The 19,691-nt window shown below is 39.3% G+C and overlaps 1 protein-coding gene across 2 annotated transcripts in view; it reads left to right on the forward strand.

Moving 5' to 3' along the window:
* The window catches only part of uba6 (ubiquitin like modifier activating enzyme 6), a 112,544-nt gene that overhangs the window by 35,122 nt on the left and 57,731 nt on the right, over nt 1-19,691 (forward strand). For both annotated transcript variants that reach the window (XM_072589132.1, XM_072589133.1), the window contains 5 exons: nt 5,369-5,449; nt 6,049-6,171; nt 14,551-14,674; nt 17,435-17,538; nt 18,366-18,428. In XM_072589132.1, the coding sequence (XP_072445233.1) occupies nt 5,369-5,449; nt 6,049-6,171; nt 14,551-14,674; nt 17,435-17,538; nt 18,366-18,428 (495 nt within the window). The remainder of the gene's footprint in view (nt 1-5,368; nt 5,450-6,048; nt 6,172-14,550; nt 14,675-17,434; nt 17,539-18,365; nt 18,429-19,691) is intronic.

Here is a 19,691-nt window from a genome sequence, read left to right on the forward strand (position 1 = left end):
ATTCCCAGCCTCTATTGTGCTTTTGTAGCCACAGTGGCTGATCCATTTTATTTTCTGGACAGTGGTAGCAGGGGGATTCAGCCAATATAATATCAAAATAATTTCAAAGATGGTTTGATTTTCTTGTGTTAGAGGTGATTATTTCCCAGTGCTTATATGGTGTGCAGGAGCTTACAGCATAGGTATGTGGACTGCTTCTGTATCTGAAGAACCAGAAATGTTACTGAACATTTTGAAATCATCGGCAACATCTCCAATTCTGTCCTTGTAACAAAAGGGAAGGTCATTGATGAAGCAGCTGAAGGTCATTGACTGCCACCATTGCCAGTATGTCTTGCCTTAGATAAGGAGCCCAAAACTGTTCACAGTATCCTAGCTTTTGTCTGACTGATGTCTCGCGTAGTTTTAGCAAAACCTCCCACCTTTTATACTCCATTCCCTTTATAATAAAAACCAGCATTCCACCTACCTTCCTTATTACCTGCTGAATTTAACTGCTAGGTTTTTGTATTTGATGCAGAATTCTTAAATCTCTCTCTGTTCTGTAGCAGTTTTTTTCAATTTAAATAAAATTCAGTTCTCCATTCTTCCTGCCAGAGTACATTACCTCACATTTTCCCACATTATATTCCATCTGCCAAGTTTTTGCCCACTTATTTAACCTGTCTCTATCCCTCTGCAAACTCTATTATTCTCACTACTTGTCTTCCCAATTTGTTTGTCAGCTGCAAACTGGCTATTATACATTCATTTTTCTCATCCATGTCTTGAATATTTATTGTAAATTACAATGGCCCCATTATTGTAATTACACAGATTGCCATCCTGAAAATGCCCCTATTATCCAAACTCTGTCTCTTGTATTAGTTAGCCAGTATTGTATCCAAGCTAATATACTACCTCTAACACAATTAGTTATCTTAAGTACCTTAATGTGTCATATCTTATCATAAGAAATAGGAACAGGAGTAGGCTGTTTGGCTCCTTGAGTCTGTTTCACCATTCAATGGGATCATGGCTGATCCAACCTTCTTCACATCCACTTTCCTGCTTTATTCCCTTAATCCTTGATTTTCCTAATTGATAATCTATCTATCTCAACCTTAAGTTTACATTGGGATTCTGCCCCCACAGCTCTCCATGGTAGGGAGTTTCAAAGACATACAACCTTCAGAGAAGAAATTCCTCCTCTTCCCAGTCTTAAATTGGCACCCCATTATTCTGAAACTATGTCCTCTGTCCCTATACTCTCCCAGGAGGGAAAGCATTCTCTCAGCATTTACCCTGTCAAGCCCCTTAATTATCCTATATGTTTCAGTGCGATCACATTTCAATCCTCTAAACTCAACAGGTTTATTTGGCAACAGTAGCTTTCGGAGCGCTGCTCCTCCTTCAGGTGGTTGTGGAAGTTAAGATCATGCTCACAGATCTTATAGCCATCGGAGTCCAGTGTCATGGAGATGTGATACAGTAAACAATCTTAGATTAAAACTTTCATATTTTATAATGGGATATGCTAGTTTCTGTTATTTGATATGTAAATCCCAGAATTACTTTTAAATTACATCTCAAGCCAGCTCATGTTTTTAAACAATAGGTGTGAAGTCTGTGTCCCAATGCTATGTCAGACTGATAAACCCTCTGTATCATTTTAGAGTTTTACTTGGATTCATCCAGCAAAATAAAATGTCATTCTGCAAAAATTGTTGGACTGTTTTGTTGGACCTGTTGGACAGGTTTGGGGCGGCACGGTGGCACAGTGGTTAGCACTGCTGCCTCACAGCGCCAGAGACCTGGGTTCAATTCCTGCCTCAGGCGACTGTGTGGAGTTTGCACATTCTCCCCGTGTCTGCGTGGGTTTCCTCCGGGTGCTCCGGTTTCCTCCCACAGTCCAAAGATGTGCAGGTTAGGTGAATTGGCCATGCTAAATTGCCCGTAGTGTTAGGTAAGGGGTAGATGTAGGGGTATGGGTGGGTTGCGCTTCGGCGGGGCGGTGTGGACTTGTTGGGCCGAAGGGCCTGTTTCCACACTGTAAGTAATCTAATCTAATAACCTGGTGGTGTGTGATTTTTAACTTTGTCCACCCCAGTCCAACACCGGCACCTCCCAGTCCTCTAAACTCCTGTGAGTAGAATCCAAACTTGTTTAGGCTTTGCTTAAGGGAATTAAGGGAGGAATTATGAGACTCCTTGCAGAAATATTTGCATCATCTATAACTACGGGTGAGGTGCCTGATGATTGGAGGGTAGCTAATGTTTAATATTTGTTTAAGATAAGTTGTAAGGAGAAACTGGGGAACAATAGACATGAGTCTGCCTTCAGTTGTGGGTAACTTGTTGGAGGTGATTATAAAAGTTAGGATTATTGGACATTGAGAGAGGCAAAACTTGATTAGGGATTGTCAGCATGGTTTTTTGCAAGGAAAATAGTGTCTCTCAAACTTTTTGAATTTTTTGAGGAACTCACAAAAAGGTGGTTGATGGCAGAGCAGTAGACATTGTCTATTTGGATTTTAGTAGAGTCTTTGACACGGTTCCGTGTGGTAGACTAATTAGTAAAGTTAGGTTACATGGGATTCTGGGTGAGCTTGCCAGTTGGATGCTTATGGCAGGAGACAGAGTAATGTTGGAGAGTTGCTTTTCGGACTAGAGACCTGTGACCAGCAGTGTTCCACAGGGATTGGTGCTGGGTCCTGTTTTATTTGTCATTTATATAAATGATTTGAATGAGAATATGGAAGGTATAGTTAGTAAGTTTGCAGATGGCACCAAGATTGACTACAATGCAATCACTTACTTCCTCCGATCATTAATTTCCACTGTCAGCAGTACTGGTCCCAACACTGATCCCTGTGGAACCAAACTGAAAAGGAACTCCTTACCCCACTCACTGTTTCTTACTCATTATCCAATTCTCTATCCACACTAATGTGCTACCTCTGACACCATGATTCTTATCTTACAACTTAATCTTTTGTAAGGTACCTTTTCATATGCCTTTTGGAGGTCCAAATGAATAATGGTTCCCTCTAACAACTCTGGTTGCTATGATTTCAAGTAAGCTCGAATATATTAGTCAGACATGATTTCCCTTTCATGAAGCCATGCTGACTGCTGGATTAGGTTATGATTTTCCAAATGTTCTGCTATTATTTCCTCAAACTTACATTTACATTTTTCCAACAAGAGATGTTAGGCTAATTGGCCTCTCAAGCACCTTCTGAAAATCCAAATATATTACATTTATTGCTTCCCCTTTATTAATGCTACTTTTTAGGTCCTCTCAGAATTCTAGTAAATCTTTTCAGGCATGATTTCCCCTTCATAATGCTGTAAATTCTGCTTAATCATAATGTGTTTCTAAAAGATGCAATTGCAGTGTATTTATACTAGAATTTGCTATTTTTCCATTAATAGACTTTAAGCTAAATGGCCCACATTATGTCTCTTTACCATGTTAAATAAGTGTTACATTGGCAGTTTTCCCATCCTGTAGAAGTTTTTGTGTCTGGCTGAAAGTGAGATAGGAACTGTTGAAGACAATTTCCAAGCTGGCTGAGAAGGTCTAAAATCAGCAAAGTTGTAGGAATAGTTCGGAAATAATGAGCTAAACATTTTCCCAAAAGAGTGATGGTCTGGGATGTTAGTGGTTTGTTATTTGAAAAGGACCTCTGAACAGTTGGGTTATTAGGATTGAGGGTTGCAGAGTTCGTAGCTGAGAACCTACGTATTTGTGAAACTTGAAGATGTTAGGTTGAATTCTTGTATGAATAAATAGCAGCATAATATGGAACTTTAGATTCCCTACAGTGTGGAAACAGGCAATTTGGCCCAACAAGATCACTCTGACCCTCCAAAAGGTAACCCACCCAGACCAATTTCCCTCTGACTAATGATGGGCAATTTAGCATGGTCAGTTCACCTGACCTGCCCATCTTTGGGCTGTGGGAAGAATCCAGAGCACCCGGAGGAAACCCACGCAGACACAGGGAGAATGTGCAAACTCCACACAGTCACCCGAGATGGGAATTGAACCTGGGTCCCTGGCACTGTGGGGAAAACTACACACTGTAGGGACTGTGCCACCCTACACTTTGGCCAAACTGTGTTGCATATCATTGAGTCATTTGAATGCTTGTGGTTGTGTAAGATGTATCTTTGTTGTAGCAACTGTTTAAATTCTCTTTTTTGGTATCATTTTCGTGTTAGTCAATGTTTAACTCAAATTGGTTTTGATTCACAATGAAGTAAAAATGCAAAAAGCAAAATTATGTTCAGTTTCTGTTTTTTGGGGAGAGGATGTTCAGAATTGTTATTTCAATTTCAGGTTCCCACATGGGTACAAAGGTTTGTCAAAAAGGCTAATGAAATGTTAACTATTACTTAAAGGGGTTTAGGTGTAAAGAGTTGGCAGTGGTCCTTCAGTTACACAATCTTGTTTAGATTCCATGGGCTATTTTGGACACTGCACCGCAGGAAGAATATATTGGCTGTAAAAGTGGTAAATAATACACAGATTTGCCCCAGAGATACCAGGCCTACAAGGTGTTAAGCAGTAAGGATAGATTGTATAGACATGACTTGGAGTAGTTTTGAAGCTTGAGAAATTTAGTTGAGGTATTTAAAAAGATTTGATAGTATAGATGCAGCAAAACTATTTTCTTTGGTGGGTAAATCCAGGGATATTTCTGAAATGGTCTAACTCTAATTTTAGGAGTGAAATTATGAAATGGCACTTCACCTCAATGGTAGAATTCTTTTCCCCTCAAAGGGTGTGACTGGTGGATCAGTTTATGTTTTGTTTAGCAAGTATTTTGTTAGACAGGTTTATTCAGGAGAGTGGATCAAAAGGTGGTAAATGGGGTTGAGGTGTAGACCAGCTATGATCTAATTGAATGGTGGAGCAGGTGTTAAGGACAGAATGGCAATATATCTTTTTTAAGAATATTGGCCTCGTTGAGTAGTATAAATAAATTAATCTATATTTCAAAGGAGGATTGAATAGAACCAGCAGCTGTGGGATGTAAGTGGAATGTGTGGAACCCTTCAGTGTTAGCATAGAGTTTGAATAAAGGAGTCAAAAGTTGAGGATGTAGGAGCAGGCCAGATACTAAAATTAAGACAACATTTTCACAAAACATTTCACAAAATCATGTGATTTGTATTAAATGAAATATTGTTTCTTTCCCCTGAGATGGGTTGGGATGGCATTCTCAATTATTAAATCTTATGTAAGTTTGATTGCAAACTAGAAATTCTTGTTGGCAATACATTAATCTTGCAAGCAGTTCCGTGATGTGAAGCAACAGTCTTCTTTGAATGGTGCTAGAGCTGTACTCATATTGATTTGAGGTTTTTTTCCCCAACAGTGTGTAGTTTTAACAGAGACTAGACTTTCACTTCAAAAGAAGATAAATGACTTTTGTCGTTCACAACAACCACCAATCAAGGTATGGCTTTTGTAGTATTGTAGTAGGTTAGAGCATTTCAGTGTCTTTTTATTCCCCTGTTCTTTGTTTTGGTTCTTGGAGTTTGTCTGCAGTCAAATTAACTTTGTGTTGTATAATATTGCAAAAAGAGAAATGGAAAATTTGGTTACTCAAAACTAATGTTACATTTATACACACTTGGAGCAATAAGAGTCAACATGTAATTCAAAGGCATGAAGACTGGTGTTAAACCACACAAGTTAATAGAAACTTTACATTTAGATCCTATTTTGGTTTTAATTGATATTTACTTCTGAGTAGAGAATTATTGCTGTACCCAATAGTAAAAGTATTATAATGGGTGTGATATGTATAAAATGATAAGAGTGTTGAATATGTTAATCTATCTAATTTCAGAGCATTGGGTTAAAAATAGCACCAGATTTCTGTTTCTTGAACAAAGGACTAATGTTTGCAGTGATTGCAAAAATGTTGTAAGTTTGTTGAAAGCAGCAGCATGGAATAGATCACAGTCAGAAGAAACTTGGTACTTTTATGTTTGAACTACCAGTGCAACTGAATGTGTTATTGATGGGAATTTTGTGCATTTCTTTTTCTAGTTCATTAGTGCTGATGTATATGGAGTGTTCTGTCGTGTGTTCTGTGATTTTGGGGATCAGTTTGAAGTAGCTGATCCAAATGGAGAGGAGCCAAAAGAAATCTTTATTCAAAGTATCACACAGGTAATAATCTGCAGAAAATAACCAACTTTGCTGGCCTGCAACATTTCATATTAGCACACAATGCTGTTTGTTTGTCCAGTGTTATTATAGAAAAACATTGCTCACGATTTCACAAGGATGAATTGTTAAATTAATTGTGCACAGATAAATCTGATACTGGTGTAACTGATCAGTGATAAAATAATCTTATAAAAATGTGTCAAACATTTAGAAATAATTGGTTTCTATGCTACTGCTCATTTGTAGCATAGGGGTCTGTAGTATGAGAGCAGTTAGCCACTGATTGGCTTATGGGTAGCAATAGGAGACAATTATTTTCTAGTTTCATGCCTTAAATGTTGCGGTCATGGCATAGCTCTGGGTGCTGTGACATGATATTGTTTACCTGCTGCTCCATTTTTAGGCTGGATTAATCTCTGCATTAAGCAGCTTTCAGAAATTAGATCTTGTAGGTACACAACAGTAACCAATATTGGCTGTAATTTAGTTCAACTGAGTCGAAAAGCAAAATAATCATTAATGTGGATAAATGTAGTATATACACTGTGATCTATATTAATGCATGCTGTAATGGTTGAACGATGCAACATATTCTAATTTCTCCAACACATTTATCGTTCATCCTGTGACTCTCCATTATTTAATAAGTGCAAATTACTTCTTCAATGGCAGATGTTTCTAATGATGAATAGATGTTTTCTGAGAAGTGCAAAATTTACGCCAGATGCAATTGTATGTTATATGCAGGTCATAAGGAAACAATTTCCATGAAATGCAACAACCACAAGTCAAGAAATTATTTAAGTGTAATCAATATTTTAAACACCATGTTTATCAAACAGATTGAAAATTGTGAGAAAATGCAATTTGGCAGATAAAACCTGCACCTTCCACACAGAATAGGCACATGTTGCAGAACATGATCTTAAACTTCAGAGAAAATAATGCAAAAACTTCAGAATGTCTATGCACCACAAATTCTGCTATGCATAAACTATAGTGCCTTGCTCGTTAGACCACAGCAGTTCTGAGCCACCAAGTTTTACAGAAAATTTGATTAGGAAGAGTGAAATAAGCAAGTAAGGAAAGAATTGATTTTTAGAAAAAATGCTATTGGTGGATTGATGGAATATTGATTTTATTTCTTCTGGCACCTGTGCTCTCAACTGACATCAGTTGACTTACTGGCATGTGCAATCTGCTGCCCTCCCTTGGATGTTAGTGCTTGTTATGATTTTCTGACACTGAAAGATTCCATTGTGCATGCGGAAAGTTCTAGATGTGCACACTTTGTGAGATGCCCTACCAGTAAAGAAGACCTGTCAGCGATTAAATATGCACAAGAAAAGAGTGAAGGTGATAGAATGACATCACTGGCAGTACTGATGGCAGCTGTGAATTTTTGTTATGTGCATACTGAGAACATTTTTGGAGTGTCAGATGTTCTCAACATTTTTCATTTTGAACTTTTAATTTCAGGTCCTTGAATGTTAATCTCTCCCTATTAATAGATCCATGTTGCAGTTTTGTCTGAAATCCTTTGCTATTTGAGCCCCAGGTCTATTTAAAAACTGTAAAATATTACTATATTTTGTGCCATAGATCCAGCACTCAACCGCCATCATTGATTGTGTGAAGAAATGAAAGTTAGCCAGTTGTTTCTGCTTTGTATGCTATGAGTGATATGGGTAGAACTGGCTTTTAATATTGTGCTAATTTCTTGTTTTTTTTTTCCTTTAAGCTCCCACACTAACTAGTTTGCATGTTATTAAACTCTTCCATGAGGCCACATCGCAGTACTTTGGAAAACATTTTCTAAAAACTCCTAAATATTCCCTGTATTTAACAAGAGAAACCCAGTGAAGTTTATTGATACAAATTAAAGTAGTTTGATCACAAAACAGCATTCTTTTAATGTTTTCAAATGTACCTATTAGATTTTTAGTGCCTGAGGAAAAGAGTTAATTATAAGAGCTTTCTTGAAGATTGAGAAATGGTGTGGTTAGCACAAACATTCCATAAGGATTAATCTGATTTGGCACTTGATTAGTTTTGAAGGTGCGGTCTGCACTCAACACAGTGGTTTTTAAGAAAGTCTAATTGATCATACAAACATAATTTGTACTTAAAATTTCTCATTATTTTGCTCTGATTTCAGCAATTTTGGGTAAATGTGCTGAAAACTTTAATGTCATCCAGTAGAAACTCCTTGTCGAATTTCTTTGTTTTATAGCAGGAATAGACAAACAGACTCTCTGGCATTAAATTTGTCTCAGTGTGCCTTGTATTAAAAGAATACCACTGAAGCTAAGCTATTTTGACAGTCTCAGTGATTGGACACTTAAATCGGGCTAGTACGCAGTGGAAAGCTAATAATACCAAGGTAGCTTGGCTAATTCATGTGATCTTTGAAATAGCAATTCTTCCCGCATAGTGCCAGTTAATTCCACTAAACAGTGAAATAATAGGTGAGGGAAGTTCTGACTGGTGAAACAAAGGAATTTTAGCTAGTGCTGCCTACTGTTAGCTGTGCAGTTTTAACTGACCAAGTTCAAACAGTAGCCTGATGCACGTGAAATGGTTTCTAAGCTTTAGACCTTGCAGCCTTTACTGAATGTCCTTGTTGTGGTAGGGTGAGACACTTAAATCAGTACAAGGAGAACCTCCTTTGTATGGAAGGGTGAGACATTTAAATCAGATCAGGGAGAAGTGCATACTGCATTTAGTCATAGAGTCATAGAGATGTACAGCATGGAAGCAGACCCTTCGGTCCAACCTGTTCATGCTGACCAGATATCCCAACCCAATCTAGTCCCACCTGCCAGCACCCAGCCCATATCCCTCCAAATCCTTCCCATTCATATACCCACCCAAATGCCTTTTAAATGTTGCAATTGTACAAGCCTCCACCACTTAATTGGCAGCTCATTCCATACATGTATCACCACCCTCTGTGTGGAAAAAGTTACCCCTGCGATCTCTTTTATATCCTTTCCCTTCCATTCTGAACCTATGCCCTCTAGTTCTGAACTCCCTGACTCCAGGGAAAAGACTTTGTCTATTTATCTTATCTATGCCCCTTGTAATGTTGTAAACCTCTATAAGGTCACCCCTCAGCCTCTGACACTCCAGGGACAACAGCCCCAGCCTGTTCAGCCTCTCCCTATAGCTCAAATTCTCCAATTTTGGTGTCATCTACAAATTTACTAACTGTACCTCTTATGCTCATATCCAAAGCATTTATGTAAATGACGAAAAGTAGAGGACCCAGCACCGATCCTTGTGGCACTCCACTGGTCACAGGCCTACAGTCTGAAAAAAAACCCTCCACCACCATCCTCTGACTTCTATCTTTGAGCCAGTTCTGTATCCAAATGGCTAGTTCTTCTTGTATTCCGTGAGCTCTAAGCTTGCTAACCAATCTCCCATGGGGAACCTTGTCGAAGGCCTTACTGAAGTCCATATACATCACATCCACTGCTCTGCCCTCATCAATCTTCTTTATTACTACTTCAAAAATCAAGTTTGTGAGACATGATTTCCCACGCACAAAGCCATGTTGACTATCCCTAATCAGTCCTTGCCTTTCCAAATACATACATCCTGTCCCTCAGAATTCCTTGCAATAACTTGCCCACCACCGACTTTAGGCTCACTGGTCTATAGTTCCCTGGCTTGCCCTTACCACCCTTCTTAAACAGTGGCACCACGTTAGCCAACCTCCAGTCTTCCGGCACCTCACCTGTGACTTTTGATGATACAAATATCTCTACAAGAGGCCCAGCAATCACTTCTCTAGCTTCCCACGGAGTTCTCGGGTACACCTGATCAGGTCCTGGAGATATATCCACTTTTATGCATTTCAAGACATCCAGAACTTCCTCCTCTGTAATATGGACATTTTGCAAGATGTCACCATCCATTTCCCTACATTCTATATCTTCCATATCCTTTTCCACAGTAAATACTGATGCAAAATACTCATTTAGTATCTCCCCCATCTCCTGCGGCTCCACACAAAGGCAGCCTTGCTGATCTTTATGGGGCCCTATTCTTTCCCTAGTTACCCTTTTGTCCTTAATATATTTGTAAAGTCCCTTTGGATTCTCCTTAATTCTATTTGCCAAAGCTATCTCATGTCCCCATTTTGGTCTCCTGATTTCCCTCTTAAGTATGCTTCTACTGCCTTTATACTCTTCTAAGGATTTACTCGATATCTCCTGTCTACACCTGACATATGCTTCCCTCTTTTTCTTAACCAAATCCTCATTTCTTTAATCATCCAAAATTCCCTATACCTACCAGCCTTTCCTTTCACCCTAACAGAAATATACTTTCTCTGGATTCTCATTATCTCGTTCCTGAAGGCTTCCCACTTTCCAGCCATCCCTTTACCTGCGAACATCTGCCCCCAATCAGCTTCTGAAAGTTCTTGCCTAATACTATCAAAGTTAGCTTTTCTCCAATTTAGAACTTCAATTTTTAGATCTGGTCTATCCTTTTCCATAACTATTTTAAATCTAATGGAATTATGGTTGCTGGCCCCAAAGTGCTCCCCCAGTGACACCTCAATCACCTGCCCTGCCTTACTTCCCAAGAGTAGATCAAGTTTTGCACCTTCTCTTGTAGGTACACCCACATTCTGAATCAGAAAATTTTCTTACACACTTAACAAATTCCTCTCCATCTAAACCCTTAACACTATGGCAATCCCAGTCATGTTTGGAAAGTTAAAATCCCCTACCATAACCACCCAATTATTCATACAGATAGCTGAGATCTCCTTACAAGTTTGTTTCTCAATTTCCCTCTGACTATTAGGGGGTCTATAATACAATCCCAATAAAGTGATCATCCCTTTCTTATTTCTCAGTTGCACCCAAATAACTTCCCTGGATGTATTTCGGGGAGTATCGTCCCTCAGCACAGCTGTAAGGCTCTCCCTTATCAAAAATGCCACTCCCCCTCCTCTCTTGCCTCCCTTTCTGTCCTTCCTGTAGCATTTGTATCCTGGAGCATTAAGCTGCCAGTCCTTACCTATCCCTGAGCCATGTTTCTGCAATTGCTATGATATCCCAGTCCCATGTTCCTAACCATACCCTGAGTTCATCTGCCTTCCCTGTTAGGTCTTTTGCATTGAAATAAATGCAGTTAATTTATTAGTTCTACTTTGTCCCTGTTTGCCCTGACTGTTTTACTTTTTCTGTTCTCAACTGTACCAGTCTCAGATTGATCTCTTTCCTCACTATCTCCCTGGATCCCACCCCTCCATCTTACGAGTTTAAATCCTCCTGAGCAGCTCGAGCAAATCTCCCTGCCAGTATATTAGTCCCCTTTCAATTTAGGTGCAATCTGTCCTCCTTGTACAGATCACTTCTACCCCAAAAGAGATTCCAATGATACAAAAATGTGAATCCTTCTCCTATACACCAGCTCCTCAGCTATGCATTCATCTGCCCTATCCTCCTATTCCTGCCCTCACTAGCTCGTAGCACTGGGAGTAATCCAGATATTACTACTCCCGTGGACCTCCTTTTTAAATTCTTGCCTAACTCTCTGCAATCACCCTTCAGAAACTCAACCTTTTCCCTTCCTATGTCATTGGTTCCAATGTGGACAATGATCTCTTGTTGGCCCCTCTTCCCTCTTGAGAACATTCTGCACCCTCTCTGAGACATCCTTGATCCTGGCACCAGGGAAACAACACACCATTCTGATTTTTCGCTGCTGGCCACAGAACTGTCTGTCTGTCCCTCAGACTAGAGAATCCCCTAACACAATTAATCTCTTGGAACCCGATGTACCCCTCGTTGCATTAGAGCCAGTCTCAATACCAGAAACATGGCTGTTTGTGCTACGTTCCCCTAGTAATCCATCGCCCCCTACATTTTCCAAAACAGCATACTTGGAAAGCCACAAACCACACCTGCACTAGATGCCTACCTCTCTTACCTTTCCTGGAGTGAACCCATCTATGTGAATGTATCTGAGACTTCACCCCCCCCCTTCCTATAACTGCCATCCATCACATATTATTGCTGTTGCAAATTCCTCATTGTTTCTAACTGCCTCTCCAACCAATCCATTCAATATGATAAGATTTGCAACCAACAGCATTTATTGCAGATATAATCCACAGTAACCCTTAAACTCTCTTTAAACCGCCACATCTGACAAGAAGCACATATCACTCTACTAAAGGCCATTTTTGCTCGTTCACAAACTACAGACCCAGAAAATAACACCATCTTATTCCTCTGCAAAACAGGTTAGATGAATAGTTACGGCTTATATTTTAATCAAGAGACATATCTCAAAAAACATATAATCAAGAAAGAATCCACTCGACTCACTACTGCAGACTTTCTGTAGGCCTCTTTAAAATAATTAACTTATCTGATTCTGTGCTGTGAACTTCGCCCAAACAGTTCCTCCAAGATCAGATGTGAAATTCACTGTTTGTTAATTTCCCCAGACGCACTCCGATGTCCAGCAATACATGAATTCAAACAGCAAAGGCAGTAACTGTGTACGTCCACTCTGGTGTCAGTTTCTCGCTCTCTCCCTCTCCCTCTCTCCTGCTCTGACCTCATCATGTGCTTTCTTTGTTTGTTCTCCTCCCTTTTAAAACTGCTGTTGTTTTGACTTTTTTTTCCCCAAAGCTCCAAAACAATGCAACAGCAATTGCTGCTCCTGGAATTCAAGGAAATCACCTCCAGCACCTAAAATACCTCAAAAGAAAGGAGCTGCTGTTACAGCCAGAAATTTTTCCCGTCCCTCTTCATGGAAGTAAATTGTATATATTATACCTGAAGGACTGGAGTTATGCTGCAGCTATACAAAACCCTGGTTAGATCTCACTTGGTGTACTGTGAGCAGATCTGCGTATCATACCTTCGGAAGGATATATTGGCCTTGGAGGGAGTACAACGTAGGTTTGCAAGAATGATACCTGGACTTAAGAGGTTAAGTTGTAAGGAGAGATTACACAAACTATCCCCATTTTCTCAAGAATTTAGAAGGCTAAGGGAAAATGTATTCGAAGGCTTCAAAATACAGGAAAAGACAGGCTAGATGAAGATAAACTATTTCCAGTGGTTGGAGTTTGTAGAACTAGGGGGCATAGTCTAAAAATTAGGACCATACAGTTCGAGAGATATTAGGAAGCACTTTATGCACAACGGATGGTAGAGATTTGGAATGCTCTTCCATAAACGACTTTGATGCTACATCAGTTGTTAAGTTTAAATCTGAGACAGATCATTTTTAGTTAAGCAAAGATATCAAGAAAAATGAGCCAAAGATGAGTATGTGGAGTGGGGCCACAGATTAACTATGATTTGAGTGAGTTGTGAAACAGGCTCAAGGAATTGATGCCCTATTCCTGTTTCTTTGTGTGGATTTCTGTAACTTAGTTTGGAAGTACTTAAGCACCTTACTTTTCTCTGAATGCTAGATATCTGGCTAATGAAAGAAAAGAGAGCTTAATTCAAATGGATCTTGCAGAATTTTCAACTGGAATCATCTGTAATCCCAAACTGGTCAAGCTATGAAAAATGGTTTTATTGGTAATCTTGATAAGACAAGGAAAGGGTGTGATCTGTTAAGTGTCAGTTACTAAACAATCAAGGTAGCTGTCTATATTTTTTCCAACTAGTAAAGCTAGATAAAAAAAAGCCAGGAAATGTCAATGCTGTTGTCTTAAAAACATCTCATTCCACTCATTTCTTAAAAGGAAAAGTAGACTAAGTTTAAGTGGAGAAATGGGTGTTATACAAATTACGTTGAGAATTTTCATTATGGCTTTTGTCCTGGTGTTACAAAGATCCTCAGTTCATTGGGTGGAATACTTTTTTAAAATTTTAATCATTCGTGGGACATTGATGTCATTGGCTAAGCCAACATTTATTGCCCAGAGAGCAGTTAAGAATCAACCACATTGATGTGAATCTGGAGTTGAGAGTTACTGGAGTTACCCAGACTAGGTAAGGATAGCTGTTTCCTTCACTAAAGAACATTAGTGAATCAGATGGGTTTTTCCAACAATCAGCATAGTCATCTTTAGACCCTTTATTCATTTGCCATGGCAAGATTCAAACTCAAGTCTCCAGAATATTACCTAGGTTTCTGGATTTGTCATCTGATGATAATACTGCTAGGACATCACCTCCCCATCTCTCAAAATTGTACATTGATGTTCCAGTTTGTTGTTGATGGTTGCTTATGTAAAATAACATATTTATACGAGAAAAGCATAAGCTTGATTCAAACAACAGAAAAAGTACAAGCTTTACAAAGAACGAGGTAGTCACGGTGTATTTTGTTTTTCGCAACAAAGCTGGATACACACGTTAATCCTTTTGATGTTTTCATTCACAGTCCAATCCAGGAATTGTTACATGCATGGACAACCGTAACCATGGACTCGAAACGGGACAGTTCGTGACTTTCAGGGAAATCAATGGGATGACAGAGTTAAATGAATCAGTGCAGCAAGTAACTGGTATGTTTTTTCGTAAGTTGTGTCAATTTGAATAGTGGTCATTTTACAGAAAATATTATTTTAGAGTCTTTCTCCTTCCTTCCTTTTTCTTCCCTCCTTTTCCTTTCCTTTTTCTTCCTTCCTTTTTTCTACCTTTTTTTTTCTTCCTTCCTTTTCTTTCTTCCTTCTTTTTCCTCTTTCTCCCCCTCCCTCAAAGTCTGCCACACCTCTTTTTAATTTGTTAACTTTCTGCATACTTATACTCTTGTGCATCCAGTACACTAGCTCTCCTGCCTACCCAGAACACCAGCCTTTTTTCTAAGTGCTTGTTTTAGTCATTTTTCTTGGCAATCGTTGTATCTATTGATTGACTACAATTGAACAGATGCATCTTGATGTTAATGCCCTTCATGGCCATGAATTTCTGTTTGGCTTTTAAAATGTTCTCGACAATGTCTTGTATGTACTGGGAAATCTAAATTTACTTGCTTTATTTACATTTAATTGTTTTTTCTTGCTGACTTCATCTGTCACCCTCTGCAATCTTGAACTCATCCAAGCAATTTGCCCAAATGCCAACCTGCACGCACTTGCCTTTACCCATTCTATCTTTGCTTGGCCTATCAATGGCCTACCATTTCAATTAATTTTCAGTTCAGTGGACAGTTTGGGAGGATAGTTGAGAAGGAAACCTCAGAATCCTTAAAAAAAAACACTTGAATGATGATTTAAAGCGCCGTAGCATTCAAGGTTATGGGTCTACTGTGGGAAAGTGAGACTAATATAGGTAGTAGTATATGTTTGGAAGTACAGACTCAATGGACTGAAAAATCTCATCTCTGTTGTATGTTTTTATGATTATGTTCCTCCATGGGCTTACCCCATCCTATCTCTGCAATTTCCTGCAACCCTGAAAGTCCTCCACTCTCTAGCATCACATGGACCCTTTGCTCATTTCACTCTGCCATTGGCAAATGTGTCCCAAGCGGTGGTACTCAGCATCACACTCTCATCCTTTAAGATGCTCCTAAATCTTAACATCTTGAAGAGTCTGTTAGTTCCATGTCCCAATGTCTCTCTTTCTGACTCTGAATTAACATTTGCAATATCATCCTCCTGTAAAGCACCTGAGTATTATACTCCAGAAAGTCATGTGAAGGATAAGACTGGAGCAAAATCTTACATTATTTACATGAATGTTTATTTACAATACCAAATTCCTGGCGTGTATCTTCTCAAAGGCACGAAGATATTTTCTTCTAATCAACCTATTCAGAGATGTTATACACTTCTGGAGTAAGTGAGATTTGAACCTGAGACTCCTGGCTCAAGTGCGGGTGCATTGAGAGGCCTGAGCACAAGTGTGTACATGTATTTCCTAATAAATCAATTCAAAAATGTTATATCTCTGGAGCAGGTGGGACTTAAGATCACCTCCTGGCTCAGAGTTAGGAACATTTGCAGTTCACCACAACAAGTCTCACAACATAAGCCATCAGCCCCTCGAGCCTGTTCCACCATTTAGTGAGATCATGGCTGATCTGTGGCCTAACTCCATGCGGACCGCTTGACAAAGAACAATACAATTCAAAAACGGGCCTTTCGGCCCTCCAAGCCTACACCGATACATTTTGCCCTTCCATCTAAAACTGTCTTCACTTACAGGATTAATTTCCCTCTATTCCCTTCCTATTCATGTATTCGTCCAGGTGCTTCTTGAATGTTGCAATTGTGTCTGTTTCCACCACCACCTTGGGCAACATGTTCGAGGTGCTTACTATCCTTTTTTTGTGAAAACTTTGCCTCGCTGTTTTAAACAAGTGCAAATGCGCACACATGCACACACCTACACCTTCACTTAGTAATTGGCACATCCACCCTGGGAAAAAGCATCATGCTTTCCATTCTATCCATGCCATTCAGAGTCTCTTAAACTTCTATCAGGTCGCCCCTCAAACCTCTGCATTTCCAATGATGACCCAAACCTAGTCTTTCCAACCTTTTTTCATAGCTAAAATCCCACATGCCAGGCAACATTCTGGTTTCTGCACTTTGTCCAAAGCATTCACATCCTTCTGGTAGTGTGGTGACCAGAATTGTGCAGCCTAACTGAAGTTCTACAAAGTTGCAGCATAACTTGCTTATCCTTATCCTCATTGCACCTTCCAATGAAGGCCTTTTTTTTACTACTTTACGTACCTGCACTGCCACCTTCAATGATCTGTGGACCTGCACACCCAGATTCCTCTGCAAATCAATATTCCTAAGGGTTCTGACATTCACTTTAAATTCTACCTTCCAAAATGCATCACCTCACATTTGGCCAGAACCCATATCCCTTAATATATTTGCCGAACAAAAATGTATCTGTGTCCAATTTAATATTAACAACTGCCCTAGTAAAAACTGCCAATTGTTGATGAGAGTTCCAAACCTCTACAAAGTTTTGTGTACACAAGTCTTCCTAACATTTCTCCTGCGCAGTCTGGTCCTAATTTTTAGACTATGCCCACCAGTTCTACAATTCCCAACCAGTGGAAATAGTTTCTTTATCTCTCCTTATTTGTACAATCGGTCTTCATAACTTAACCCCTGAAGTCCAGTTGTCATTCTTGATTCTTGTAAACTTACATTATGCTCTCTCCTAGACCAACATAAAAGGCAATCCAATGATGATCGCTGATGCTTGGAAGATCCAGGCCATTGTTTTTATTGTTTGTTGTAATGGTTCTATTTTAAAGTATGTTTTGAGTTTCAGCAAGATCATTGTGTTCTTTTCAGTTTTGTCCCCATATTCCTTTAGTATCGGAGATACCTCCAGTTTGGAGCCATATTTACATGGCGGGATTGCTGTGCAGCTGAAAGTGCCAAAACAATTTACATTTGTGAGTATTTTTGTTTCAATACAGCACTACACTTGACATTACCATTGCTTATAACTCTATTATGTAGGAGACTTGAGTGACACTCTGGAAGCTGCGCTAGAGACAATACAACTTGAAATAAGTGTCCACTTTCATGGCCCTCCGTTACCAAAACACAGTCTTACATTCTTAATTTCTACACCTCTACCATTCATTCTACTAGCATGGAGACAGCATCATACACGTACAAATGCTTCCACTAAGTTTCATCCTGACTATGCTTTGGGAGACTTGTTCCATTATGTAGAGTATATTTATTTATGTTTCCTGTTTTCCTTTTGGTTGCTAGACAGGAACCTGTAATTTGCAGGTTTTTGTAGTGGTAGCTGTTGCTAACTGTGTAAAGTGGAGCATTAGTGAAAAGGCTTAGTTGAACATTTTAGATTGAAGCTACCTGAAAAGAGAAAGGGATGTTGACAGAAACGTGGTTTGATGACGTCAGTCAAGTTGACAAAATGATTTTACCTCTGGATTTAAAACTGCCTCCTCCTGTGGCCAGATGTCCTCTGGAAAATGGTTACACAGTAACAATCTAAGCCAAACTGGTGGTAATTACACATAAGGCAGAGCACATTTTACACAATTTTATAATATGCTATGTCCTTGCCATTTGTCTCTTCTGTTCAAAATACTGTTGGCCTTGTGAATAGTTCCTGGCTAAGACCACATTCTGAACCCAATGGTTGTGGGCTTTTTCCCCCCAAAATGCAGTTAGTTGAACACTTTTCTCTGACCATCTCTACAGCTTTCTGACATTGTTTATTTTTTTTCCCTACTTCTTATTTTAGGAAAGCTTGGACACACAGCTTTTACGTCCTCAGTGCTTGATCATAGACTACAGCAAACCTGAGGCAAGTTTTTTTCTTTTATATCTTTGCGTTAGTCCCAGAAATAGTCAAAGCCCTTTTTGAAAATGAAAACATTTTGGTTGTGGTAATATCAGAATTCTAATGGTCTGATTGAAATATGCATTTCCCAAATTTATCTGGTTGTTAGGTTGTATTTTAGCTGGAGCCTGCTATACTTAGAAAATACTGAAATTGCTAATCGGAAATGGTAATGATTTGACTTGGAATATTCTTGGTGGGAAAGGAGAGCAAAGAATTCCATCTCACAGAATGTGATACATACAATTGCTATTTGACTATTGCCATTCTCTGTCCTTGCAGAACGTTCTCTCTCAAAACTGACTTAAGCAGTAGGGTCACCTCTGAACTGAACATTGACACAGTGAACAGTTTGATGACCAAGCAAACCTTGCCTTCACTGGCCTAATGTGTGGCGAAGCTCTTGAAATGGCTTTGAAATAGTCTTAAATTTTTGTATTTCTATTTCTGCTGCTCCTTTTTCTCCTCAAACCATTGACTCATACTGGGCTCTGGTTTTGTGGGTTTTATAGCCCTTTTTTAATTCATGGGATGTGGGGATCTCTTGGTGTGCCAGCATTTATTGGCCATTCACAATTGCTCTTGAACCTCATTGCTGTGATTCTGAAGTCACATATTTCCTTTCTTTATAGAACATACGTGAATCAGGTGAGTTTAATTGACAATGGTTACATGGTTGACATTTGGGCATCATCTTTAGTCTTGTTAATATACTTAAGGTGGAATTCATATAAACATGAGCATGAGTGACAGTAAGATATTCAACAATGAAGGATGTCATGGAGATGTACAGCATGGAATCAGACAGTTTGGTCCATGCTGACCAGATTTCCTAAAATAATCTAGTCCCATTTGCCAGCATTTGGCCCATATCTGTCTATACCCTTCCTATTCATGTACCCATCCAAATAACTTTTAAATTTTGTAATTGTACGAGCCTCAACCATTTCCTCTGGCAGCTCATTCTATACATGCAACACTCTCTCCTCGAAAAAGTTGCCTGTCAGGTCCCTTTTAAATCTCTTCCCTCTTACCTCAAACCTCTTGGTTTGGAATCTGCTACCCTGGGGAAAGCCCTTGGCTATTCACCCTATCTATGCCCTCATGATTTTATGATATTCTTTAAGATCTCTTCTCAGCCTGTGATGCTGCAGGGATTGTAGCCCCAGCCTATTCAATTCTCCCTATAGCTCAAACCCTCTAATAACCCTGGCAACATTCTTGTAA

This window comes from Chiloscyllium punctatum, chromosome 2 (genome assembly GCF_047496795.1).
Source record: "Chiloscyllium punctatum isolate Juve2018m chromosome 2, sChiPun1.3, whole genome shotgun sequence".
Classification (NCBI taxonomy): domain Eukaryota; kingdom Metazoa; phylum Chordata; class Chondrichthyes; order Orectolobiformes; family Hemiscylliidae; genus Chiloscyllium; species Chiloscyllium punctatum.